The following is a 25487-nucleotide window of genomic DNA, read 5'->3' on the forward strand; positions in this document are numbered from 1 at the left end:
GGGGCCGGGCGCGGCGCCGGCGGGGGCGGTGCGCGGGGGCGGGCGCTGAGCGCGGGGCCGCCCCGGGGGGGTGCACGGCGGGGACCGACCGCCTGCGCCTTGCGGGGGCTGGAGGGGGGGGGAGGCGGGGAGAGGTAGGGAAGCGCATCCCTGTGTGGTGTGTGCGTGTGTCCCGCTCTGCGGTGACACCGGTCCCTGCTGTCCCCCCTTTCTACATCCATCGCTGACGGGACCCCCCCAGCCCCGTCCCGCCGTGCCGCCGTGCCCAGCACCCTGTACCACCGCCTCCCTCGGGTTCCCTCGCACCCCGGTCCCCCCCGCTCGAGTGCTGCCAGCTCCGCAGCCCGGGGGGGTCGATCGCCTTCACCCCGGTGCGTCGAAAGAGCGCGGAGATCCCGTCGAGGAGAGCCCGAGTCAGCGCGTCGGCACCTTGGCTCTAGACTGCTTACTGCTGCGTAGGGACAGGACAGTAACAGTCTACAGTCATGGCTACTGAAGCATGACCCACCGCCGGCACCGGCACCGGCCCCGCACCGGCCCCGGCCCCGCCGCAGCGCTGGGGGGACGGGCGCTGTCCGCGGTGCTGAGCCGTCGGGGAGCGCGCCCCGACGGTGGGGGGGTGGAAGGCGGGAAGGGGCGAGGATGGGCGGCTGTCCCGGTGCCCGCCTGACCGCGCTCTCTCTTCCCCCCCGCAGACACCGACCCCCCCACGGCGGACGCCCCCCCGCCTTCCCGCTGCAGCCCAGGTAGGGGGGGACTCCCCGGCGGGGTGGACACGTGTGGGAGGGCAGGGGGCGGGGAGGGGCGTGGGTGGATGCTACCGATGCTGCCGATGCTAGCGACATTCCACCCCCCAAGCACCAGGCCCCCCCGCCCCGCGCCGCCGGTGCGGTGGCGGAGCCGCCTCCTCGCCGTCGCCAAGGCACCGACTGCCCCCCAACCCCTCTCGGTACCCCCCCTCCGACGCCGCCCGGGCGACCGTGGCTTTAGATTGTTACTGTGCCGCTGGGGGGGTAACAGTCTACAGCCATGGTCGCCGGGACAGGCGGACTCGCAGCGCGGGCAGCACCGGCTCCCCCCCCGGCCCCACCCCCGGGGGTCCCCGAGGCGGCGGAGGCGGGGCAGCGGGGGTCCCGTCGGGGGCAGCCCGCCTCCCGGGGCAGTAGGAGCTCACATGCAGGATGCAGCTCGCCGCACATCAACTCTTACTGTTCGGGGGGGCGGGCGCCGAACGGCTCCTCCTCGGGCAGTGGGAACGGTGGGGACCCCCCCTCTGATCCCCCCATCCTGCCCCCCGGCCCGCAGAGCCTCACCTACCCTCCCGGCGGGGCCGCCCCCGCCGGGCTCATCCCGCCGCATCTGTGCGCTCGGCAGCCGCGGTCCCGTCCCACCCTCCCGTGACCCCCCGTCCCGCCGCCGGTGTGCGGGAGGACCGCGGGAGTACCACGGGACGTTCGCGGAGCGCAGCGGAGCCGGCGGCGGGGCCGGCGCGGCGCGGACTGAGCGCGGCCCGCGGGGCCGGGGCGGGGGAGGCCGGGGGCGGTCGCAGGTTGCACAACCCGCCCGTCGCGGCCAGGAGATTCCTGAGCGGCGAAGTCAGAGCGGCCCGGCCTGCCCCGACACCGGGCACCGGGCCCTCAGCAGCCGGCGGCGACCGGTGCCGGCCGGGCAGGGCCCCTCTCGGGGGGCACCGTGGACCTACAGCCTCGGAGATGGGGACAGAGGGGGCTGGAAGGGGCATAGTGACCACAGAGACCCCGGAGGAGAAGTAGGATGCCTAATCCCGTGGGGACACCAGGGATGGGGGGTCAGGTACGGATGGGTGACAGTGGCAGTGCCAAGAGGACAGGGAGAGCCCCCAAACCAGAACCTCTGGTCCTGGGGTGCAGCTCCAGCATGGAGCTCCCGTGGGTGTCCCACCTAAATTGCATAGGAGCCACACAAGGTCCTCTGCCCACACTCCTTCTCTCCAGAGAAGCACCATTAAGACCCTTACCCACCCATGGGGTCATGCACCTCTGCCCTCACCCAGACGGGCACAAGCCACCGCCAGGTCCCTGGGGCCAGCAGGGCCACAGTGCAGCAGGGGAGCCACGGGCAGGGGAGTATCTCAGGTACCAGGTACCCACTGTGCAGTGCCCCATCTCTTGCCTACCCCCTTTGACTCCTACTTTTCCCATCACTGCTGCTGGTGACGGGCCATGCACCTCACACCTCCAGGAAGGGGATTTTTGGGCAGTTCCATCAGTGCTCAGGTAAAGCTGCAGCTGCGTTTGGCACCTCCCTGCTGCAAAGGTGCCGCCCTCCATCCCCCGGGAAACCACCCTGGATCCCCTGGGAAACACTTCCTTGTTTGTGCTCCATCACGGTGAGGTGGTACCTGTGTGTCTTCCAGGGTATCCCTGAGGGAGGGGAAATGTCCCACAGGCAACACTGTGGCCCCTCAGACCCCACACTCCAGTCCGGGAAGGCTCCGGCTGCGCTGTTGTTGTTTTGAAGGCCAAGTCTCTCCCGCTGACACCCTGGAATTAGTTTTTCTTCCAGAGTCCTTAAAAATATCCTGGATTCCTGACATCAGGACTTGTCTTCCAATGGTGCTTCCAAGCCACCGGGCCTGGGGCCAGCTGTGAGCGCCGAGGGACAGAGGCCGTCCAGCTCCCGTGCTCCTCCGAGATCACAGCGGTGCTGGGAAGGAGTATGGTGCTGAGGAAGATCACAGCCCCTGCCATGGCTGAGTTGTTACTTGCCACTTCCACGGTGGAATGATGCTCAGCAGGGCACAGGCAGGGCACAAACACTGCCTTGCCTCAGCAATGCTCCCAGTGGCTTCGGCGCATGTTTCTGTGCACAGCCAGGAGCGTGGGAAGGGTCTTTCAGGGACCTCCAGCAGCTGTGACCCTACAGAACCCCACAGCTGAGGACTGGGCTGTGGCGAGGGTCCCATGGCGAGGTACTATCCCAGACAGGATTTCCCTGTGCATCCCCAGGACAGCACGTGGCCCCAGAAAACTTCTGGCTGAAACCTGTGACCCACTCCTGGCTTTGCCAAGAGGCATGCTGGCACCGTGGGAATTTGGGGTGGTTCGGGGGGGGTGCTGAGCCAGTGTGGCTGGCGGGGGGTGCAGGGAGAGGTGCTGCTCCCCACCCCAAAGGCCAGGCAGCTGCCCACTGGCCGCACACACTGCTGCTGCCATCTGACAGCTCTTGGCGAAACGGCCTTTTGTGATTCAGCCGTGTTTATCCCAGCCCGCGGCCCGGCCCAGCGTGGGTTTCCATGGAAAACTTCCATCCAAAACAAGGAGAGAAGGAGCTACAGCAGGAGTGACTCAGCCACAACTGGAAGCTTCTGCGGGTGAAGCAGGGAAGGGGGGGCTGTTCCCAACGGCTTGGTCCTGCTCCAGCAGCAGGGCCTGGGGCTGGCCCCTGGCTCTCCCCTGCCCTGCCTGTGCTGCTGCCTCCTCGCAGGCAGGAGCCGGGCAGCTCTGGGGGAAACCGCATTGTATGACAGCCTGCAAAACACATCACCCTCCCAAAGCGCCCCCTCCCCACGCCAGCACCAGGCCCTGCTGGTGGAGACGGGAGGAAGAGCGTGAGATGAGTAAGGTTCAAACCCTGCCACGATCCGCACCCGATGCCAGGCTTGGTGGGACGTCTCTTTCTCCAGCGCTGCCCACAGGATCCCCTGCCTGTGCCTGGTGTGCCCCATGTGGGTGATGGCAGGGCGGGCAGCGGAGGAGATCCCGAGTTGACGGTGTCACAGGGAGAAGGGGTGCGGAGAGCTGGGGAAGAGGTGGTGGGAGTTTGTGGGGACGCAGCAGCACTGGCAGAGTCTCTGCCTGTGCTGGTCTTCTCCCACCCTCCCTAGGATGCTGGGAGAGGGCTGGGGGCTCTGCTCACCCAGGAGGGGGGAGCAAAGCCCTTCCCTGCCCAGCCCCAGCCCCCCGTGGCCACGGTAGGCTCCTCACAAGCAGGGCCATAGGCAGGGCCTATCCCTGGGGTCACCCAGGTGACTCCGATGGCTGTGTTGGGGTATGGAAAGGGCCCACCTGGGGAGAAGAGGGATGACATTCCCCCTGCCAAAACACCCAGGCTCCCAGTGCTGCTGGGTAACACCAGTGGCTGTCTCCAGGGCCCCCTTGTCCCAAGTCAGTGGCATGGCTGCCACCCAGAGCCTGGGCTGCTCCATCACCCCCTCGCTCAGCAACAGCAACTGCTCCAGACTGTTTTGGGGGAAAAACCGACTCCCCTGGGCGGGTGGGAGAAGAGGAAACCCCCCAACAGCAAAGTGAATGAGGGATGGGTGGACATCAGTCAGTCTTGTCTCCAGGCAGCTGAGCAGTGTGACTGCATCCCAAGGACAGACTTGGATCTGCAAGAGAGGCAGAGGCCAGCTCGAGGGCATCTCGCCAGCAGAAAAGGAGGGAGAGGGAAGGATTCCCAAGGCAAACCCCTCCGTCCGGCAGGGACACGCAGTGACAGCCGCAGGAGGCGCTTCCCTCCTCCCATCACACCGGGGCCCAGCGGGACCTCCCTCCGCTGCTCACACAGGCACCTCCCGCGGACAAGGGTCGCGTTTCTCTCTTTTTATTAATTTATTTAAACCCGGTACAGGAGCCAACCGGCAGAAGCCATCTTTAAGCAGACCCTGGGAAGAGAGAGGCAGGTACCGCACCACCCCAGCTCAGGTCACCCCTCCCTCCCCAGCCCACCCGAGGGAGCCGCCGCAGAGCCGGCACCGCGCTGCTCACTCACCGCACCCTGGGCTCCTTCCCCATCCCGCCGCCAGCGAGCTGCCAAGTGCCTCCCTGTGCCCGGGAGCTGCCGGGGGTCGGCGGTGCGGGGCCGCAGTGCGGGCGGGCGGCCATGGCTGCGGTGCCTCCGCCGCGCCGGGCGATCGGCGCGGGGCCGGAGCTCGGCGGTAATTAAAGAGCCACCGGCGGGCTTGGCGAGCGCGGCTGCTGCCGTCCCTTCACGGCTGCCCAGGGCTGAAGGGGCAGAGCAGAGGGACAAAAGCGCCAGTGCTTTGTCGCAGCTGGTCACCGTGTTTGGCCGGAGCTGCTGCTGCTGCTGCAACCCTCCCCCAAAAACAGCCTCTCTGATGTGGTCACCAAGGAGTGCAGACACCCCACACCTTAAAATGAGCTGTGACACAGCCCAGCTGAAGTGACCAAGCCGGCCACCACTGCCCAAACTCCCCCCACAACACCCCCAGGACACCAGCCTGGGGCTGGGCTGCAGAGAAACTGCCTCATCCTCCTGACACCGCCACCATTGTGCTGCTGAGTAACCAGCAACAAACCAAAAGGTAAAAACCTCCCAGGGCTGAGAACCACTCATTTCTGCTGCGTTGGTTTAACCTATGGCAGCTCCCAGGCCTGTTCCCAGCTGAGGGAACATGGGACGGGCTTCAGCCTCTGCCCCTCTGCCTGCTCCTGTTATCCTCTGGCCCTTGCATGGATGACACTGCGCTGCCCTGCTGCTCAGGCAGGGGGTAAATGAAGAATTTACACCCAATTTCTCTCTTTTGCCAACCATAAACCCCTAAGGAAAGCTGTGGTTAGAGAAAACCTCGAAGAACAGCCCTGGCCTGACGCTGGTGCCCGGCCTGCCCCAGCACTGCACTGGGAAGCAGTCAAGCAGGGCACCTTCACCTGTAACAGCAATAAAGGTTCCCATGTGCTTCTGGAAAATATTATCAGAGCCAGAAACTGAGTGACAAGTTTTTCTTGTTCATGGAGGCACTTTGTACAGGGAAGATTCAACACATGTACTGAACCAGCAGACACTTCACTCTCGAAACAAACACCATCCAGGGGTGAGAGGGTTTTCCAGATCCAGACCAGCTGGAAGCTTGGCTTAATAGATATTAAAACCCACGAATCTTTTGGGGGTAACAGCTGCAGAAGCTCTGTGACCTTCAGACACTTCCTGTGGCTGAGCTGAGGGACTCTGATTTTGAGCAGCTACTCCAGTCTCTGGAAGCACTTCACACACAGAGCAGTGTCACCCTCCTGCCCTCAATCCCCCCAGAGTCACACTACATCTCATACAATGTTATATACATATATATGTATATAATTTTATATATATATATGATTATATGTTATTTATATATTATATACTCATGTATACAACAAAGCTGAAATAAAAAGGGAGATAAAGAACCACTTAGCTGGGCCCTGGGTGAACACTGCAGAGCACAGTGGTGTAGGGAGCTGCTGATGACTCTGGGGGCACCGAAACAGTCATGGGTGTCTACACATGGCTCACCAGAGCCCCCTTTATTACACAGACCGTTCTGAAACCTCCCCAACCCCTGGGGACTCGGCCTGCCCCTGCCCGGGCCGGAAGCGTTCCAAGAATTCCAGGTAGGCTTTCTTCTGCGCCGCAGCCGCGGGGATGAAGTGCCCGCCAGGGTGGGCGAGCACCACTGGCTCCACGAAGCACCGGGCCAGCTCCATGCTGAGCGGGGCCGCGATCACGGCGTCCGTGTCCCCCACGACGTGCAGCGTGGGGAGGGCGATGGGGTCGCTGTAGAAGTGCCCGTGTGCCGGGGCGCGACTGGCGAACCCGGCCACCAGCACAGCGAAGGCCACGGGGAAGCGCGGGTCGCCGCGGGCCCGCAGCGCGCACACCATGGCGGCCAGCGCCGCGCCCTGGCTGAACCCCAGTAGCCCGTCGAACGGTCCCTGCTCCGCCAGTGCCGCCGCCACGGCCGACAGAGACTCCTCCAGCCCCTCCGGCGCCGCCGCCGCCTCGCCCGCCTCGAACGTGCCGGGCCCCGAGAACCACCAGCCGCGGGGCGGGTCGTCCCCGTCGGAGTCGTCCTGGGCGGCGGAGGACACGGGGTGCGGAGCGTCAATGGGAAGCAGCTCTGCGCGGCCGCGCAGGGCCTTGCGGAGCGCGCCGGTGCGCTGGTGGAGGCGGCGGGCGCTCTGCCGGTACCCGTGCAGCGCCAGCAGCCGCAGCGGCCGCGCCTCCGCCGCCATGGCCGCCGCCACTGTGAGCGCCGCTTCCGCCTTCCCGCCGAAACACCGCGCGCTGATTGGCCGGGGGAGGGGAGAGGGCGGAGCGGCGCCGCGGAGGTGGCAGCGCGCCCCCTGGCGGCGGGAGGCCGCAGGGCAGGGGAAGACGGGGCGGTCCCGATGTGTCGGGACGGGACGGGACCCCCGGTGCGACCGGGGCTGCAGCACTGCCTGGCCTTGCAGGGGGTCACTCCCCGCGGGTAGCCGGGGCGGTCCGTGCGGGCAGCGGTGTCGTCGAGTTACGGGGTGCGTCCGCATCCATTCCAGCGCAGGTACCGGGGGAGTGCCCCGGTGGTGCTTACCCTGGCAGGAGGCAGCGCCTGTGCCCCCCCCGGCCCTGCCCACGCCGGGTCCCGGAGCGCGGCGGCTGCAGGACCGGGTGCAGGCTGCCCTCACGAGGCTGCGGAGTCCCCGATGCTTGGACTCTCCCCACCCTCTGGCGGGGCGGAGGGCGCGGGTGGCTTCCCCTGCAATGAAAAGGGGGTTAAGGAGAGGTAAAGGGATGTCCCATTCCCTGCCTGACCTGCGATGAGCCAGCCCGTGCTCAGCCCACAGCACCCCGCGGGGCACTCTGGGGGGACCGGACCCCCAGCTCTGGGAGCCGTGGGGCCAGGCGGGCGCTCAGCCCGGCAAGTACTGAGAGGGGGGCTCTGGTAGACCCCGCAAGCCAGGCTGGCAACGGCCTCGTTCCTGTTCGCCGGGAACGAAACCACGCGGTGGCGCTTTTGGCACGCGGCACCGGCCACCAAACTGCACCGGGCGCTGCTCCCCCCGCCCGTCCCCGACACCGAGAGAGAAGGGACCCGCTGCTGCCCCGGTGACCCCCCCGCCGCCCACCTGTGCCGGCCGCCCGCGGCGCGAGGGCTGTGTGCCACCGTGGTTCGCCGTCCACGGCCCCAGGGACTGGCTGGCGTAGAAGTCCATGGGATAAGGCTGCTCCCACTCGATGTCCTGGAGAGCCACCGCAGCCTGTGAAGGGGACAGGGAGCCGTGACTGTGATGGGGGGGCTGGCAGTGCTGGGAGAGGTCCCAGCACAGTGGCTTGGTGTGCCGAGCAGGGCATTGCTGGAGCAAAGCTCGAGGCACAGGGCATCCACTGGTTTCACAAGAGACTGGATATCCCAGTAGCCTGCCTGGACTGTGCAAGGAGCACATATGGAGACAGGAGGGAATGCTGCCTGGCTGCAGGGACATCCCCAAACCTGCCCCAAGCCAGGACTGCCCCCCCCAAAAACAAGAGCAGGGTGCTCACCTCGTAGGGTGTCAGCAGAGGCTTGCTGAAGGCTTCTCCCCAGTCAATGGAGAGCCGGGGACAGGCTACCTGCACCCACCTGGAAGGGACACAGGTGACAACAATGGGGATGAGCATTTTGGGAAGAACAAGCCACAGTGAAGCCTGTCAGCAGCACCCCAGAAAGTCTGTGCTGTGCCACAGCCATCCTGGTAAGGACAGCCATGCCCCCTCCCTGCCCCGTGGGCACAGCTTGTGCAGGGGTGCACAGTGCTAACCCAGGTGACAGCAGGACAGACGTGGCAGGGATGGCTTCACGCAGGACTCAGAGGCCTGGACAGGGATGGGGCACCCTGGGGACCCCATGTAGGGGGCTGGAGGAGGGGTCAGCAGCACTCACGCATCCACATCTGGGAAGAGCTGCAACTTGCTGGGGAAGATCTCAGACAGCAGCACCCGCACGTAGGGCCGGCCCAGGGCACGGAGACGTGACTCCAGGTGCTGCGGGGGGAAAAGGCACCCGGGGGGGTTAGGGACCCCCATCAAGGCCCCCAAGCCCTGCCCACTGTCCCTTCCTGTCCATCAGACCCTCTGTGGGTCCCAGCTCTGCCCCACGGCCGTGTCCCCTTGGCAGTCGCAGGCCAGGAGCAGTGTCAGGGACTGCGGCCGTGGCTCCAGCTCCCGCCCAGCTCTCCCCAGCACGTGCCTCAGCCTAATGAAGTAATTACTGCTCAATGACAACAATCTGTTCTCGTTAGCGGCTGCCTGCCCTGGGACACCCGCCTGCCGTGGGCTGGCTGTGGCCAGAGCCTGCAGGAGGAGGAGAGGGGCCAGGGATGTCCTTGTCCATTGGAGCTGCCACTCAATGTCCCCTGCCCAGCCAGTCCTGGCCATGCCTTGTCCTGCCCCCACAGAACAGCAGCTGCAGGACCTGCTTTGCCCACTGGTCCCTTCACTACTCCAAACCTCACCTGCAGCTACCCTAAAATTTCTGGGTATGAGCAGGGCACCCCACGCCCATGGAGCAGGATACTGTTGTCCAGCTCCCCTCACCCAGCTGGGGTGCAGAAAGCACCAGCACAGCAGCTGAGCAGGGATGGTGAACCTGATCGGAAGTTCATCCAATTAAAACAAACCCAGGGAATTAATTGCCAACTGTCTGAGCGGGAGGGGATGGTCTCCAAGACTGGCCAGCTCTCCCCAGCAAGGGGCAGGTTTAATGAGCCCTTGTCCGGCCTCCCTCATCTGCTGCTAATTGCCCTGCTCGCTTAGCTTGGGGGCCAGTGGCCAGCGATGGGTTGCCAGCAGGGCCACGTCCACCCTCGCCCTGGCAGCAAGGGCACTGTCCCAGTGGTGCCATTGCTCACCAGTCCTTACCCCCACCCAGCAGCAGCACCCAGTGCCCCAGCAGGGGCCATGGGGAGGAGGGGGCTGGTACCTGCAGGATTTTGGGGGAGCCCTGACGCCCCAGCGTGCCCAGGATGAGCCCCCAGCAGCGGGCAGTGGTGGCAGCGCGGATGGCGTCCTGCCGAGCGCGGTGCATGCGCTCGTGGCTGTAGTGCTCCTGGGAGAACACCTTGCTGTAGGGGTCATACCTGCAAAGCACAGCCAGGCTCACACGCGCCCCATCACCGGCCCCCCCTCCACACTGGCCCCAAATGATGTCCGTCTCTCATTAGCACTAATTGCCTCCTACAGCATCTGTCCTCCTGGCTGATGTAGGACCAGCTCATTAGGGGACAAGGACAGGGACAAGTGTCCCACCACAGCACTCCAACACCCAGCACAGCCTGGGCTCTGCGCTCGGCTTCGTGCTCAGCTCCCCCCTCAACCCAGCTCATCAATTATGAAGAAATCTTTGATTTGTTGCTTTGTTTGACGAGGAGAATTTTAATCAAATCCCACTCGGGTTTCGGCAGCTTCACCAGCGCCATAAACCTGACGTGCGCCTCCCGTTCGTAACAAACGACCTACTAGGAAATTCAGATTCCGCCAAATGGGCCCAGCCTTTCACTCCTGATATTTCATCTGCTTTCAGCCGCCTCATCATCGCGCTTTATGGCCTCTGCCTGCAGCAGCCGGGCCTTAATGGCTGCACCTCCACGAGCTTTCACAGGTACTTGTCAAAATGTTTATATTCAGGCAGAGTAAATGGCTCGTGTTCATCTCCCTGCTGCACCTCCTCACCCACCCCCTCCTCACCCACCCCACGGCCTCTCACCTGCCTGTGCCTGCTGCAGGCAGCTGCCTGCCCAGCCATGGGGTATGGGGTGCTCCTGGCGTGGAGGGTGGGGACAGCTGGTCCCCGGTGTGCTGGGGGAGTTGGGGTGCTCCCCACCCACTCACACCCATGGGGGATTGGAGTGGGTGCCCGTACCTGTATGCAGGTATCCCCGGGTTGGCAATCATGATGGACTCCAGGTGGAAGCGCCCGTCGCCCAAATACCTGCCGAGAGGGGAGGGGGAGCTACAGCACATGGAAAACAGAGGCACCCATCCACGTGTCCATGGTTTCCCAAGCCACAGGTGTGTGGAGATACCAGGAATCCAAGCTCCCGTGGCGGGGCCCAGGGACAGCAGGCACAGCCAGGGCTCCCTGTCTCTGTGCAGCCCCCGGCACGGTGGGGCAGGAGAGCAGCCATGCTCAGAGCAAAGAGGAATGCTCACACAGGCACGGGGTGGCTGGGAGCTGCTCCATCTCAATGGCTGGTTCTAGACGTTGCTGCTTCCATTTCTAATCGGATTTCAAGTCAGCAATTACATTTCAAAGCCTTTCATTCAGCTGCCCTAATGGAGTGAGGGCTTGGAAAATGAATTCAGACGTAAAACTTGACTAGATTTTGCCCTTAATTGGAGAATGACATTTTGGGAGATCAAAGCTAATTTGTCTGCAAAAGTTAGCCCCAGAGACGGTGCACAGAAGAAAATAATAACGCAGGGAGGACGCAGGTAAGGCGGCCGGCTGGTACCGCACTGCCGCTCCTCTGGCAGTGGGAAGGACACGCTCTCACCAATGCAATGCCAGCCTGGCCACCCCTTCCTGCTCCTGATGCCCTTGGAGAGATGGAAAGCAGAGCTGGTGTGGCTCAAGGTGAAGCCAGAGCTCCCACTGTGATTGTCCAGCAATCACAAGCTTGTTTCCCTGCACAGCCGTGCTCAGAAAGGCACTCAGAAAGGCTCCCAGCAGCGCGGGTGAGAAGGAGTTCTTCAGGGCCCAAACCCACACCTGGGCTCCCCGGCTCCCTCCAAGGGTGGGGTCCTTGTATTTATTTATTCTGCAGCACACTGTATTCACAGTACATTAAGCATTTCCATTACCTAAAATAATTAGGTGATAGGAAGCGAAGTGCTCCCTCTAATTTGCTGTCCTTAAATAAAATTAATGTTGCTGTGATGTTGGGCCCCGGCCATTTGTCTTTTCCAATTATCCACCCGCCCTTCCATCTATTATCTATTCTGATATACGACTCAATTATTTCCTCTGTGCTACAAGCACACGCCACTTAAAGCAGCGTGAAGAGCTGGAGGGGGCCTGTCCCAGCCTGTGGATGTCCCCCACCACCCCCCTGCCTGAAGCTGGGCAGGGGGTACAAGAAGGTTGGGCAGCCTGGGCCAGGTAGGAGGGTCCTGGAAGACTCCAGGTACTTACACAATGGCATCTGTGTCCTTGGCGAGCCGGGGCGATGTGCAGCCCAGGATCTCTCCTGGGGACAGTGGCTTACACTGGGGCACACACACCTTGTACTGGGAGCGCAGCTCCTGTGACGCTGCCTGCAGGAGAGGTGAGGTTAGCAGGGACAGACCACGGCACAGAGGGTGGCAAAAGACCCTTGGAAACACCCTGGCCCTGGCAGTCCCAGCTGTTGCATCCCAGCACAGAACAGAGGAGGGGAGCCAGCCTGCTGGGGGCGGCACCAGTAACAGCCCCGCACAGCAGGGATGCTCAGCGAGGCTCAACAAACGTATCAATTAAAAGACAAGGGAAAAGGCTTAACGCTTGGATAGCCCCGTGTTTAGATAGACATGGCTCAAGAGGCTCATTCATCTCCTCCCGTCCTGCCCAGCCGGCCGTTCAGGGGCAGACAGACAGACCCGCCGGAGCTTCCCTGGCCGCTGCCGGCACTGCATCAAAATGCCAAGTGCTCCACTGCCTGCCCTGACATTTACAGAGCAGCTCCCGGGGGAGCCAGGGAGGGGTGCCGCCATGAAACATTGATCAGAGTTATTATAAAGTACTTGATCAACATTACAGTAGCAGCATATTATTGCAGTGACTCGTCAGAGGGGAACCGGCACCACCGGCACCCCAGGGCAGCCACTCCCACCCCGGAGCTGGGACAGGGAAGGACTAAGCCAGGGGCCAAGGCAGGGGCAGACAAAAGCCCCATCCTGTGCCGTGCATTGCCAGGGATCTCCATCTCACCTGTAGCGTGGAGACGAACTGGATGGTGCTGACGAGGGCCAGGGAGGCACCCGCTGCGAAGTTGAAGCGAATGGTCTCAAGGAAATGGGATGCATCGATCTTTATGTCCACGAACACATAGAGCATCTTCAGCCCCTGAGTGGAGTTGATGGGAACTGGTGACAGGAGGAGAGAGGGTGTGAGGTTGGGCTACACCCAGGGCTCCAGTGAGCCCCAGGCTGTTGCTGCCTGGGGGATAAAGCGAGTTGGTGGGGCTCCCTGCACCCCAACTGCCCTGGTGTGGGCAGGGTGGGCTGTGCCACTGCTCTGCCTGTGCTGGCACCCTGGGCAGGGGGTGTAGATGGGATCCATGGAGAGCACCCGCTTGTTTCTTTCTGGATAATGGCAGCCTGGGGAATCAATGAACACAAATCTAATTACCCCCAGTGCTAAGAAGCCTTTGTCACTACGATTAAGTGAATAATTAAAGTACACAGAGTCCACATCGATCCGCAGCTCCGCATTCACTTCCCATTTTGGTGCTCTTCACCTGATCACAATTAAGTGCAAATTACTCCCTCCTGCGGGGCACGTGGGGCCGGGAGGGAGCAGGAAAGTGTCTGTGTGCCCTACCATCAGCCACACCGGTGACAGGAGTGCTGGGAGCAGCCCAGAAGGAGTCCAGCACCCCCCCAGCACCCTGTGGGTGCCCTGTGACCCACCCAGCCCAGTGAAGGCAAGCAGATGGCAGTTGGGTTGGTGACAGTCACTCTGGCAGTGCCTCTTGTCCCTGTAGGGAGCAGTTCCAGAAGATGTGACTCCCATTTCCCAGAGCAGCCCAATGGATACAGTCCCTTCCTCCCCTTCCTATTGTTCATTCATGAGCAGCAGGATACAAACCAGGAGTTTTATACTCCCTGTTCCAGTGGTGCCCATAACCCTCCTTCCATAACAAAGCACCAAGCACAGATATTTATCGCCACGAACGCTCTCACCGACGTGGCTTTTAGGACAGAGTTCTCAACTGGGGAGTCAGTATTTCACACGGAGCCTGATGCAATTCTTCAAATCCATTTATACGACCCCATAAACGTCCAGGAGGGCTGCCAGCTGCCGGGAGCATGGCAGCAGCAGGGATGCACGCTCCTGCCGCTCGCTACGGCAATTCTGCAGATCCACCTTAAAACCCAGAGCGTCTTATTGTTATTTTTGGGCTGATTCCATCCTGGGTGGACTTCAAAGTTAGCAGCATCTGGGACAGCAGCGCAGTTTCCATGGCAACTGGATCCAGAGTACTGTCCGCCTGGGGAGCACACAGCCTCCTCCTCCCTTCCCCGCCCAGTCTGCACTGTACCGGCAAAGCTCCCTTCCCCAGCCCCGAGGCCAGCGGGACCCCCAGGCCCTCACTCCCCTCTGCCATCATTCCTGACTTCCCCCAAAGCCCACGGAGGTAGGGTGGGGGGGCAAGAGCAGCCTCATCCCCATTGGCAGCTCCTGAGCCAGTGGGGTCCTGCCAAGCCATGGCCTTGCTGCTCTGCTCTTGGGCACAGGGCTGCAATCCGTGCGCTGCAGCGGCCGAGCAGGACGAGCACACCCTGCTGCGCCCAAAATCCTACCCACGGGCAGCCACTCAGCCAGCCTGGCCCAATGCAAAGCCAGCAGATGAGGTTGGAGAACAGAAATCCCTCTGGGAAGGGATAAGCCCTTGGCACTAAGTCTCTGAGCTGGCGTTGAGCAGGGCAGGCAGCCGCTCACCATGGCACAGTGGCACAGCACAGCCTCTGCAGTGCCATGCACGGCCACCCTGGCAGTGCCACGGGGCCGAGTGTCACCTACTTAGGCAGCTGTGTCCATAGTGCACCAAGAAGTCAGCGCCCAAGGCCCGGGCCGTGTAGTCGTCCACGCAGCACGCGCCGTAGGTCACATCACCCATCACCACGGCCTCTGCATCTGTGAACCTGCGGGAAGGCACAGCAGTGAGGGTCGTGGCTGGCTGTGTCACCACAGCTCAGGTCCTGCCCCCCAGCCCCGTGGCACTGGGGGATCCCGCGCTGCCACCGAGCCACGCGCCAAAGAGGACAAGCACTGGCTACTCTCCGAGATGTCAACATGATTAAGCTGGAGAGCGGTAATCCGCCTCTTCAATTGGGTAAAGCTGTTTGCAATTCAGCGGATTATCCACTCATCAAACAATACGTTGCCAGCTTCCTAATGCTCCAGCAGGGAGAGCAGCAGAGGGAGACCCGGCACAATGTGGTGCTGCCACTGTCACCAGCCAGCCCTGGGGACTGGAGCCACCAGGATGGGCAGAACAGCCACGGTGGCATCTCCAGCCAAGCTGGCTGAGCCTGCATCATCCCATGCCTGGGCACCACGTGAGCCAGTGCACCCTAATCTGCGCCTGGCTGTGTCACCCATGGGTGCCAGTTTGGCCAAGCTGGGTGTGCTCCAGGAACAGCTGGTGCTGAAGTGGCACTTGGCAAGGAAAAGCACCAAGCAAACACTGGTGCTGTCCCCTATCCCTGCTCTGGGATCCCGGCATTCCATTGCAAGTCCACCTGGCACCTGCCAGCCAGCAGATAGAGGGGCACACACCAGCACCGAGCAGCAAAGCCAGGGCTCTGGCATGATTCAAAGGCACCTCCTTTGTGGGTATTTTATGGCACCATTTTGGGGGATTATTAGCTTGGCTGCCATCCCAGGGAGCTGCTGTGGTAGCTTACGGAGGAGAGCAGGTATCGTGATGACAAAGCCCCGTGCCTGGAGGGGCTGCTTAAACCAGATGCTAATTCCTTATTTACTCCAGGCCGCACCAGCAGCTGTAGCTTGGTGCCAGCGGGGTCCCCCCGGCTGCGGGCGGGGGGGGGGGGAGAGGGGGGCCGGGGGAGGAGGGGGCCCTGGCACAGTGTCACCCCCCAGCAGCACCCAGCGCTGGCTGGGGGCCAGGGTCCCGCACTCCCCCCAAGCGCCAGGCAGGGAGCGTTACGTCGGCGGCAAGAATAGAAATGGTGGGCAGAGCTGGGCAGATGGCAGAAGGTGGAGAAATGGCGGAGCGTGCTGAATATTAACAGCTCCGGCCTATCTGTCACCACCCAGGGACGGGGACGGGGAGTAGCTCTGCTGGAACATCCCCGGAGAGGGGGCAAAGCCATCCTCACCTCCCGCATCCAGCCTGGGTATCTTCCCATTTCCAAGGGTTAGGGATGCAGCTGGGGAGCGTCAGAAGATGGACCAATCCTGCCAGCTCCCAAATCCCACGATCCCTCGCTGCCAGTGTGGCCCACATGGGCGGACGGTTCCTCCACTGCCTGCATGGCCACGCCGTGGGGCTGGGGGCTGCCAGTGAAGGTTCGAGAAGGCTCTTCCCACCCTCTCAAGCCCTCAGCCCCCTCCTCTAATGAGAGGTGATGAGATGAACATGAATCAGACTCCACACATCTCAGCAAAAGTGGAAAATTATTCAGCTCCTTAAGATTCAGGACGGGGAGGTCTGACTCAGAGCGGCAGCCAGCGCCGCTTAATTTTTTATAGATTAAAATGTATGCAAATTGGCCCAAACCCCAGAGAAAGTCCCTGGGGGTGAAGAGAAAGAAAGTGAAATAGCAGCGGTGGAGGAAGGAGGGCAGAGGTGCCCGTGGCCCCTGCCCAGCGCGCAGGGCTGCAGCCAGGAGGTACGTGGCCACTGGCCCACAGGCACGGAGAGCCAGGGCTGAGCCCTGCCCCAGACCTGGGGAACATTCCTGCTCTGGCTGCCAGGAGAGGAGCCACAGCTGAGCAAAGATGCTGCGGGATGATGGCTGGTGAGGAGGGAACCCAGTAGTGCTGCCACTCCAGCAGGCAAGGCTGGAAGGGTGGCAGGAGCCTGGTGGTGCCACAGGAGAGGCACCCGGATGGCACAGCACGCATCGGGATCACCGGCTCTGGCTGGGCTGGATGGTGGAGCGGAGCAATAATCATCTCCTGAGACAAATCAAAGGCAGGCGTGAGGGCCTCCCCTTGATGTTTTAATCAGTTCGGTGTCGCCAGAGTCTTTCATCAAACTACAGAGGAAGGAAATGTCAATTAGCAGCCACCTGCCTCTGACACAGGCTGGGGAGCTGCTCACCAACCAGACGGGACCAGGATGCGGGCAAGGAGCAGCCATGGGAGCGTCCTTGCCGGTGTTTTGTGTCCCTGGAAGTCATCGCAGCCGCGGATGGGTCCCAGCAGCACGCTGGCAGGGAGGACGCGGTGACGGGGATGTCCCCACCCAGCGCAGAGACGCTCACTACAGCTGGGAGCTCATGAATATTGAACACGTGGGGAGGTTATTCATCTTTTACGTCCCGCAAACCCCGGCTCATTCTGAAAAACCGCCTGGCCTTAGCATTTTTCTCATCTTCCCCTAATTCATTATCTCCTTCTTTAAACAGATGGCTCCCAAAATCCCATTTATAAAGCGCCATGCTCAGCACTGGCAGGACGCACGCCCGGGCGGGCCAGGTCCTGTCCCTGACCCCAGGCACTGGGACCCCCAGACCCACCCAGGGCAGCACAGGATGGAGGTGACAGCGACCCAGGGACAAGTTTGGGGGCTGAAAATGCTGGGTCAGAGACAGGCACACATGAGGCCCTCATGTCCCCAAGCATGGGGTGGCCAGACCCTGTCACCTGAGCACAGGCAGTTGGCCGGAGCAGTCCTGATTTATCCCGGCCTCTCGACAGATGAATGAGAGTGTTTGCTGCTGGCAGGAGCGCGAGGTCCCCTGGCAATGTGTGAATGATACAGTGCTGGTCCTCAAGCCATGAAGCAGAGCCGCTCTCCCCAGCAGGGAGGAGTCCTCAGTCCCAGCTTGTCCATCATGCCTGGCCCCACCAGCCCTCGGTGGGGAGGGGATTGAGGGGACCAGGCTGAGAGTCACTGGTCGTGGCACCACGAGGCTACCGGAGGATGGAACCAGCACTGCGATGCCGGAGTGCCTGCATGTCCTGCTGGGAACAGGGACACGGAGCACACTGCTCCTTGCTTCAGACCCATGAGCACCCCACAAAACACACACCCACTGCCTGCCCTGCACCCCAGCCCAGCCTGTCCCAGGACACCCGTGGATGCTGCTGCCCTGGGCCATGGGGGCTGAGTGCAGCCCCGGCCGAGAACAACGCGCTTAATTAGCGGAGAAGCCCATCACCAAGCCCCATTACCACACTCCCAACTTCATTAGCACAGGAAGGCTGCACGTAATTAAAGTAATGAGTTTGCAATTTTATTGCAATCGGTGCTGGAAGAGCCCCGCTGCAGCTGGGCAATCACAGGGCCCTGCTGAGCCTCTGCAAGTGGGTCAGGAGGGAGAGAGGTGGGTGTCCCTGCAGCCCCCCAGGAGCAGCCATCTCTGGCTGGGTCCCCTCCCCTCAGGGGACCTCCCTCTCTGTCCTCACTGGTGGTGCCAGAGCCAACACCACCATCCCAAGGGACATGCCCCAGAGTATTCCAGCTTTTTGGCCCTGTAACTGCAAAAAAACCCAAAGTAAGGCAAACCAAGGGCCAATGCATGGTGGTGGCAAAGCCACCAGTTGTGTTCTGCACCCAGATGGTGCCTGTTCCCTCTTCACCATGGCCAGGCCACAGAGCCCTGTGGGATACAAGGAGGTGGCATGAAGCATGTAGTGGTGGGCACCACACCTGCACTGGCACACCCCAGCCCTGGGAGGTGCCAGCCCTATAGATCCCACATATTTTCCCTGCCCGGTCCCCCTGGTGCAGTCGCCACCCGGGTAGAAGGTTTTAAACACGTCCAATGAAGTGCGAACTTCATTCTCCCTAATGATGTTGTTGTGTGGTTAATGATGGTGATTAAATTCCCCTGCACAGCGGCACCACTCTGCCAGTGTCTCCAGGTTGTGCTTAAAGGACAAGGGGAGAAGGGAAGGCAGCACTGGCCAGCAGAGCCGCAGCACTGTGCAGCTGAGGCCGGATCCTGACCTCTCGGTGTCCCAGGATGGCAATTCGGGACCTCCTGGTGATGCTGCCAGCTTCGCCACAGCACTCAATGCCACATGGCAGACCTGCCTGGCCAGGGGACTTGGTGACTGCATGGCACTGGAACCTGCTGGGCACATCAGCCATGGCACTGGGGACTGCCAGGCACAGCAGCTATCAGGGGCTTTTTTGTCCTGGCCATAGTGGGGCATTTCAAGTTCTGCCACAGCTGCTGGGCTATGTGCACAGATGTTGAACTCTTTACTGCCCAACCAGTGATGATTCAAGACCCCCTGTCACTTTGAAAAGTCCCCATGCACTCCTGGGCACATCATGGCACAGTCACCAGGATGGTCTGCACCCCTCCAGCACCGCCTCACACGGATGCTCAAAATCCATCAGGATTTGAGAGGTTTTAAGGCTGTGGCAGAGCAGCCTGTGCAGGCAGCAGGACACCCCTGGCTCATCTTCCCATCACCCTTCCCTACCACCAAGCCATGGCTGATTAGCAGGAACCACTCTCACCATCGTGGCACACAGACAGAGGGATTAGCAGCTGCAAAGCCTGACAGCCGACTTTATTAACACGGAATCAAAAGCCCAGCTGAGAGCCCAGCTGATCCGTCTGCTCCAGCCCCAGTAGGGAGGGGAGCAGGGGTCCGCTCCCGGCTACACCACAACCCCCCTGCTACAAGCTGGTGGTGCGGGGGGCACGGCTGCCGCCTCCCCGGCACGACAGCGGGTGGGCTGGGGGCTGTCCCCTCCCTGAGCCTCGGTCCGAGATCCCCCCACGCGGCTCTCCACGCTGCCGCCCCCCAGCACGAGTTACCCTCTGCCGAATTACATCAGCCGTGACAAATGGAGCCAATTTGGAAGGTGCCGCGAGAGCGTCGTGATGCGGTGCCGGCAGCACGGCAGACCCCAGCCCTGCCGCCCCCCCACAGCTGGCCGCTCGCCCCGGCACAGCTTTGACAATGACAAACCTATTAACACTAATTAACTGGGCCTCACACCGGTCAATGCTCCAAGTGCACTCTCGATTTCAAAGGCTCCAAGCTAAGAACCCCACCGGCCTTCCCGGCGGCAGCGGCTGTGACACTTCGGCTACATCTTCATCCCTGCAGCCCCTCGGGGCTCAGCAAGAGCCAGTGCAATGCTGGGAAGCCCAGCCAGGCCCCACCTGGCTGCCCTCTCTCCTTGCCCCACCAGGGCTCCGTAGGGGCCTGCTCGCTCCCACATTGCAGTGAGGGATGCAGTGACACTGCCATCCTCCTGCATGGGGACAGACGGAGGACCATGTCCTCCCTGAGCCATCCATGCCGCAGCACAGTGAGCCACGTCCCTGCTATCGGCTCTCCCCAGCATCGCCAGGCCATGGCACACATATTGTATTAAAAGACAGCTCTGGCAGAAGGGATAAATATTCCGTCTGAGCGGCAGCTGACACGGCTCTGGCTGAGCTGGAACACAAGAGGTTGGGCACTGTCACCCCAGGGGCACCAGCCCTGGGCATGGCTCTGCAGCCATCAGCAGAGCGTGCAGAGGGAGGGGGAGCTCGCTGGCATCCCCAAACCCCAACTCCCACCAGCAAGGATGGGGCAGGAGGCTGCGGGGATGGGCTGGGGAGAGGAGCTGCTCACTGAGCAATGCCCCCAGTGGGGGCACAGGTACCTCCAGCACACTCAGCCCTTGCATTCTGTCTGTCACCAGAGGGAAGTGGACACGCCAGCCCAGGGCTGATGGTACCCCAAGCCCACGTGCCCAGGCTGGCCACGGCAGCCACCACCAGAGCACATGGCTGCAGCGATTCCCGTCACGTCTGAGGCTCGTCCGGCCCCAGTGCCGGGTGAGGAGGGCCAGCAGGAGCGGCGGCCGAGCTGCAATTCCACATTAATGCTGGCGATGAATATTAATAGCAGGAAGAGGCAGGCACTAACGAGGCCACCTGCCGACTCACCTCCAGCAGTGGAACTGGGTCCCAAGTGTGCCCCCAATAGAGCAGGGACAGGGCTGGTCTCACTCCTGCCCACGGCCACAATCCTCCAGCTGGCAGTGCTGATACCCAGCATGGCCACATCCCCAGCCAGAATCATGGATGGCACCCACTGCTCTCAGCAAGGGACTGGCCATGAGGGCGTCTCTGAGTGCTGCACGGTGGCAGAGAGGGAAGGATACAGCCCCTCTACACAGCCTTGAGGCCATCCCCCATCCAACCACCATTCCATCAGTGCTGCCACCCCCACCCACACAGCACCCATCTCTCACCAGCACCCCTCACCCTGGCACCCAGCACCCCTCCTCAGCCCTGTGGAGCACCCCTGGCAGGGAGGGTGGGACCAGCAGGGATGCCAGCACCCCAGAATCCACCGGCACCCTGGCATTCAGCACCCTGGAATTCACCATCCACCGGGAAGTGAGGCTTAAGGTTTCATTCAGATAAAAGAGCCCCTTAATCCACTGCCTTTGAAGTCGGAGACATGAAAGCGGCTGGGTGCCAAAGCCGGAGAGGAGGTAGCTCCACTTAAAGGGACAAACCCACGCGGAGCTGCCCACACTCACACCCATCCCCTGCCCCCCACACCCGTCCCCTGCCCATGCCCACCTTCCCACCAAGCTGGGGCTGCCGCGTTCCCGCGGGGGAAATGATGGCAAAGCGGGGGCAAAGCCCGCGTGCACGGCTGCCTTCCCACCCGGTACAGCAGCGGCTGCTCGGCTCCTGGCGGCAGGGAGGCTGAGCCTGCTGGCCCCGGGAAGGCAGCTGCTAATGAGTGCCACGACCCCCATGGCAGACGAGGCACACCTTGCTATTAGCACTAATTCACTGTGCTAAAGCAGAGAGGGGCTGGACAGGGGGCTGAGGGCGGGTAGGGAGGAAGGGAGAGACGCTTGGGCGATAAAGAGATCACGGCCAATTTCTGCAAGGTGCCTGCATCCACTGTCACTGCACAGCCCAGCTCCTCTCCAGTGCCTCAACCTCGGCCCCAAGCAACACAGAAAAATCCAGAGAGGAGCCGTGGGGAAGGTGTTGCCCAGCAGGAGTTGCTTGCAGTGACCCCTCCTGTGCCATCACCATGGCCTCAAGAAGCCTCCCCAGCCAAAAAAAGGCTGCCCCTGAGCTTCTCCGTGCCGGGCAGCATGACTGCAGAGACAGGACGAGGAGGACAGATCAGTGCTGCAGCAGTGGCCCTGCTGCCAGCCCTCCCCTGGCTGTGCTGCCGTGGCGAGCGCGGGCACCGGGCTGGCGTCAGCCGGTTGTTGACACGGCTGCTCCCCGGCTCCAGCACCCCCACGGGGCCCCGACACGCCGAGCCTGTCAGCAGCTCCCAGCACAGCAGCGAGGGGAGGAGAAGCTGAGTGGCGAGGGCTGGGCTGGCAACGTGCCGGTCCCTGTCCCCAGGGCTGGCAGCAGGTCCCTGTGACCTGCCACAGGGCAGCAGCACTGCCCAGTCAGGGTACGGCCCCGTGAGTGCAGCCACACTGGGGCCCTCCACACTCCTTTGTCCATAGCCCTGGGCCTCATCCTGCCCAGCGGTCACTCCACTCCCAGCAACAGCTCCCACCCCCTCGCCAGCCCCTGGAGTCCAGCAGGGAAGCATGGAAAAGCCATGGTCTTACCGCTCAATGATGTCCGCGATGGTGCAGGCAAACATGAGGAGCCCTTCTGGCATCTGCAGGGCCACTGGGAAGAGAAACAGCCCCAGAGTTAAGAGGGGCTGGAAGGGACATCCTGAAGTGGGGGCCTGGGCACCAGCTCAAGGGTGAACACACTCAGCTCGAACAGCAGGCACAGAACCACCCTCCCCAAAACAGCCAGAAATTGGCCAGAAGTTCCAGTGGCTTGGACAGCTGGGGTGCACATTGTCCTGCTTTAGGCCATATCCACTCTCCTTGCTCACGGCCCCTGCGTACACACCTCATCCCTCTCTGAACCCGCTGACACTGCTGGTCTCTCCCGCTTCCCGCAGTAATGAGTTCCAGATTTTAATTATGTGCTGCACAGGAAAAGGTACTTTCTTCTGTTTATTTTAAACCTGCTCCTAATAATGTAAACGTGTGCCCCTGGTTCTCCCAGTACAAGAATGAGTGAATAATCATCCCCTGTTCAGCCTCTCCACATCATTCACAATTCTACATCCCTATCATATCCCCATTCGTTCACCTCTTTTTCCAGCTAAAGGATCTAAATCTATTTAATCTCTCCTTATACAGAAGCTGTTCCAAACCTTTGATCATCCTTGCTGCCCTTCTCCACACCTCCCCTTCCTGCTCCTCTCCCCATTTCAGGAGGGTGGCCAGTGACGGTGCAGCATTGTGCTTAGCAGGAATTTATTCAACAACGAATGATGTTCCTGGTTTGCTCCCTCCTCACAGCTCAGAACAATCCCTTCCAAAGACCAGCTGGGCCTCCCAGTGCCTGGGGTCCAGCCAGGAGCCCTCCACGGGGTGGTGGGGAGGAGGAGGGACCATGCTGGCAGAGATGAATGGAGGAGGCCCCATTAATCCCATTGTTGTTTCACCTCCCACCCCACTCAGATATCCCAGCTTCAGTGATATCTATCCAAACATTCTCTCCAGATGCCCCTCCAACAAAATCCCCATGCTGCCAGGCCCAGCCTGCTGGCCAGTGTGGAGCTGTGTAAAGACCTGGCTCAAACTGGGCTAATCCCACTCTGTTCCAACCAACAGGACCCAAGGAAAGCTGCATGTGCTCTGCCAGCCCCTGCCTGACCTGGCAAGGCCAAGAGCTCAGGATCCCAGAATCCCCCAGCCCATCTGGGACCATTTTGGTCCATTTGGGAACATTTTGGCTCATTTGGGACTGCCCTCCACCTCAGACCTACAAATAGCTTTGCCTTCCCCCATGAGGGGTTGGCAGGAGGTGGCTGGGTCACTCTGCACTGGCACAGCACGATGGGGACAGGGGGTGCCACCCCAGCCCCCCCCAAACCCCGCTGCAGGCAGGGCACAGGCAGGGCTGGCTCAGCCCAGTGGGAGGCTGCGTTCCCCCAGCAACGAGCCCCTGGCTGGGCTCTGCACAGGCGGATTTTTAAATCCCAGCACGGCTGGCTGGCTGATGGGCTCCGCTCCCAGCTCGGAAGCCTAAATCCCAGCCGCATATTTACATTTAATTAGGAGGTGCCAAGCAGCAAAACACAGCAGAGGAAAGCCAGAGCGGCATGGCTGGGTTGCCTCGCCGTGTCCTGGTGGGACAAATCCAGCCCTGCCTCCCGCACCACAGCTGGGATGGGCCGGGCAGCCCCCCCTCCGGCATCACAGCCGGGACCAGCTCAGCTCCCAGAACATCCCCCGTGACGCCTGCCAGCCCTGCCAGCTCGGTGCCAGCAGGCAGAGACATTCCCAGGTGGATACAGCATTTCAACCTGGCTCTGCCCGGAGCCCCTGGAGCTACACAACCCCACGAGCATCTGAAGGGAGGGTGGGGATGCTGGTGACATCCAGGGGTGGAGGGAGAGGCTCCCTGTCTGATGCCTGTAGCTGGTCACACACTGCTTTAGTGAGATGCACAGGCCATGAGGGAAAGCCTTGGCATCACCCCTGAGGCCACCAGTGCCACTCCCCACCTCTCTGGGGCTACACAACCCCTTGATGATCCCAAGGAAGGTTCAGACCAGAGCTTCCCACCAGTTCCATGAGTGCCCAGCCTTGCAGGACTCCCCCTTCCCAGCCCCGGCAGCATGTCAGGAAAGCACTGGGAGAGAGGCGAGAGGAGAGAGGAGCACAGCAGGGACCTGGCCAGCATCCCAGACACATCTCCAGGCTGACAGGTCCGAACAGCTCAACCTGTCCTGTCCAATGTGATTTTAATCCAAAGATACAGATCTATTAACCCCCCTCGAGGGGAGGGGAGCTCGCCAAGACAGAGCCTAAACACGCCAAGGCACTCCAGACAGCTCAGCACCTCCCCTGCCCTGGCCTCACCCGCCCCAGGGGGGGTCCCAGTGACACCAACCATCCCCAAAACCTCTCATCCCCCAGGGTCAGTGCTCACCCTTCCTGGCCCGAGCCTGCCGGATCCGCCAGATGGTCTTGGGGATCTCGAAGTTGTAGTTTGGGGGCAGGGCCTTTGCCGCCTCCTGCAGCTCCGAGTTTCCAAGGATCTCCTCGGGGATCTGCTGTGCCACGTGTCGCACGGGGGCTCGGGCTGTGGGACAAACGGGGGAGGGGGCGCTAAAGGAGGGGCCAGGAGAACAGAGCACCCCACAGCCCATGGGCTACCATGCCAATCCCTGGGACAATCCCAGCGTCCTCGCTGCCCTCATGCCAATCCCTGGGACGAGCAGGAGGAGTCTCTGTGCTCAAACACCTCGGGACAAGCAGGAGAAGGGGTCTTTGTGCTCAGACCCTGTGGAACAAGCAGGGGAAGGGGGTGGGGTCCTACCCTTCACGCTGCGAGCAGGTTGTTGCTACTTTTTGGGAGGAAAAGAGGGGGTTTTAGCCCAGAAAGCAACACTGTAACCATGTGAAATCCTCTGAGTGCACACCACGCACAACCCCTCGTGCCTCATCCGCCAGTACCCCGGCGACACCCTAACGCACCCCTCCTTCCCCGGCAAGGGGATCCCGTTATCCCACCGGGAAAAAAAGCCATCAGCGGCGGGTGATCCATCCCCGGGGAGCCTCATCCTGAAGCCGCCCCCCTCCCAGCACCCGCCCCCCCCACATCTCGGCGATGCCAGAGAGCGGCGGGGGAGTGACAGCAGGGGGATTATTCACTATTTCCAGCCCAACACCGGCACTCATGAACCACCAAAAACTCTTCCCCGCACGGCCCACGGGACAACCGACAGAGGGCCAGCTGGGCCAGGAACGGCGGCGGGGGAGGCCCGGGACGGTGGCAGAGCCACAGTCCCG

At 61.9% G+C, this 25487-nt stretch overlaps 3 protein-coding genes across 3 annotated transcripts in view; all 3 read right to left on the bottom strand.

Annotated features, from left to right (window-relative positions):
- Positions 1 to 9372, bottom strand: part of HIC1 (HIC ZBTB transcriptional repressor 1) — a 20947-nt gene extending 11575 nt beyond the window's left edge. The window contains exon 1 of the mRNA XM_027690972.1: positions 9362 to 9372. The gene's annotated coding sequence lies outside the window, so the exon portion shown is untranslated. The remainder of the gene's footprint in view (positions 1 to 9361) is intronic.
- OVCA2 (OVCA2, serine hydrolase domain containing) lies at positions 6253 to 7289 on the bottom strand. The gene has a single exon (XM_027690974.1). It carries the CDS (start codon positions 7281 to 7283, stop codon positions 6285 to 6287), a length of 999 nt encoding a protein of 332 aa, XP_027546775.1. The 5' UTR covers positions 7284 to 7289; the 3' UTR covers positions 6253 to 6284.
- The window catches only part of DPH1 (diphthamide biosynthesis 1), an 18752-nt gene continuing 582 nt past the window's right edge, over positions 7318 to 25487 (bottom strand). The window contains exons 2-12 of the mRNA XM_027690973.1: positions 24625 to 24777; positions 22230 to 22293; positions 14495 to 14616; positions 12680 to 12834; positions 11906 to 12027; positions 10634 to 10702; positions 9695 to 9851; positions 8657 to 8757; positions 8278 to 8356; positions 7863 to 7994; positions 7318 to 7492 (exon numbers count right to left, since the gene is read on the bottom strand). Of these exons, the coding sequence (XP_027546774.1) occupies positions 7418 to 7492; positions 7863 to 7994; positions 8278 to 8356; positions 8657 to 8757; positions 9695 to 9851; positions 10634 to 10702; positions 11906 to 12027; positions 12680 to 12834; positions 14495 to 14616; positions 22230 to 22293; positions 24625 to 24777 (1229 nt within the window). The 3' untranslated portion in view covers positions 7318 to 7417. The remainder of the gene's footprint in view (positions 7493 to 7862; positions 7995 to 8277; positions 8357 to 8656; positions 8758 to 9694; positions 9852 to 10633; positions 10703 to 11905; positions 12028 to 12679; positions 12835 to 14494; positions 14617 to 22229; positions 22294 to 24624; positions 24778 to 25487) is intronic.

Source organism: Neopelma chrysocephalum, unplaced genomic scaffold, assembly GCF_003984885.1.
Source record: "Neopelma chrysocephalum unplaced genomic scaffold, ASM398488v2 Primary Assembly neopelma1_82, whole genome shotgun sequence".
In the NCBI taxonomy this organism is placed as follows: domain Eukaryota; kingdom Metazoa; phylum Chordata; class Aves; order Passeriformes; family Pipridae; genus Neopelma; species Neopelma chrysocephalum.

Excerpts from the sequence above, each read along its gene's own strand:
- OVCA2 (XM_027690974.1), bottom strand. The coding sequence starts at position 7,283 with ATGCGGACGCACCCCGTAACTCGACGACACCGCTGCCCGCACGGACCG.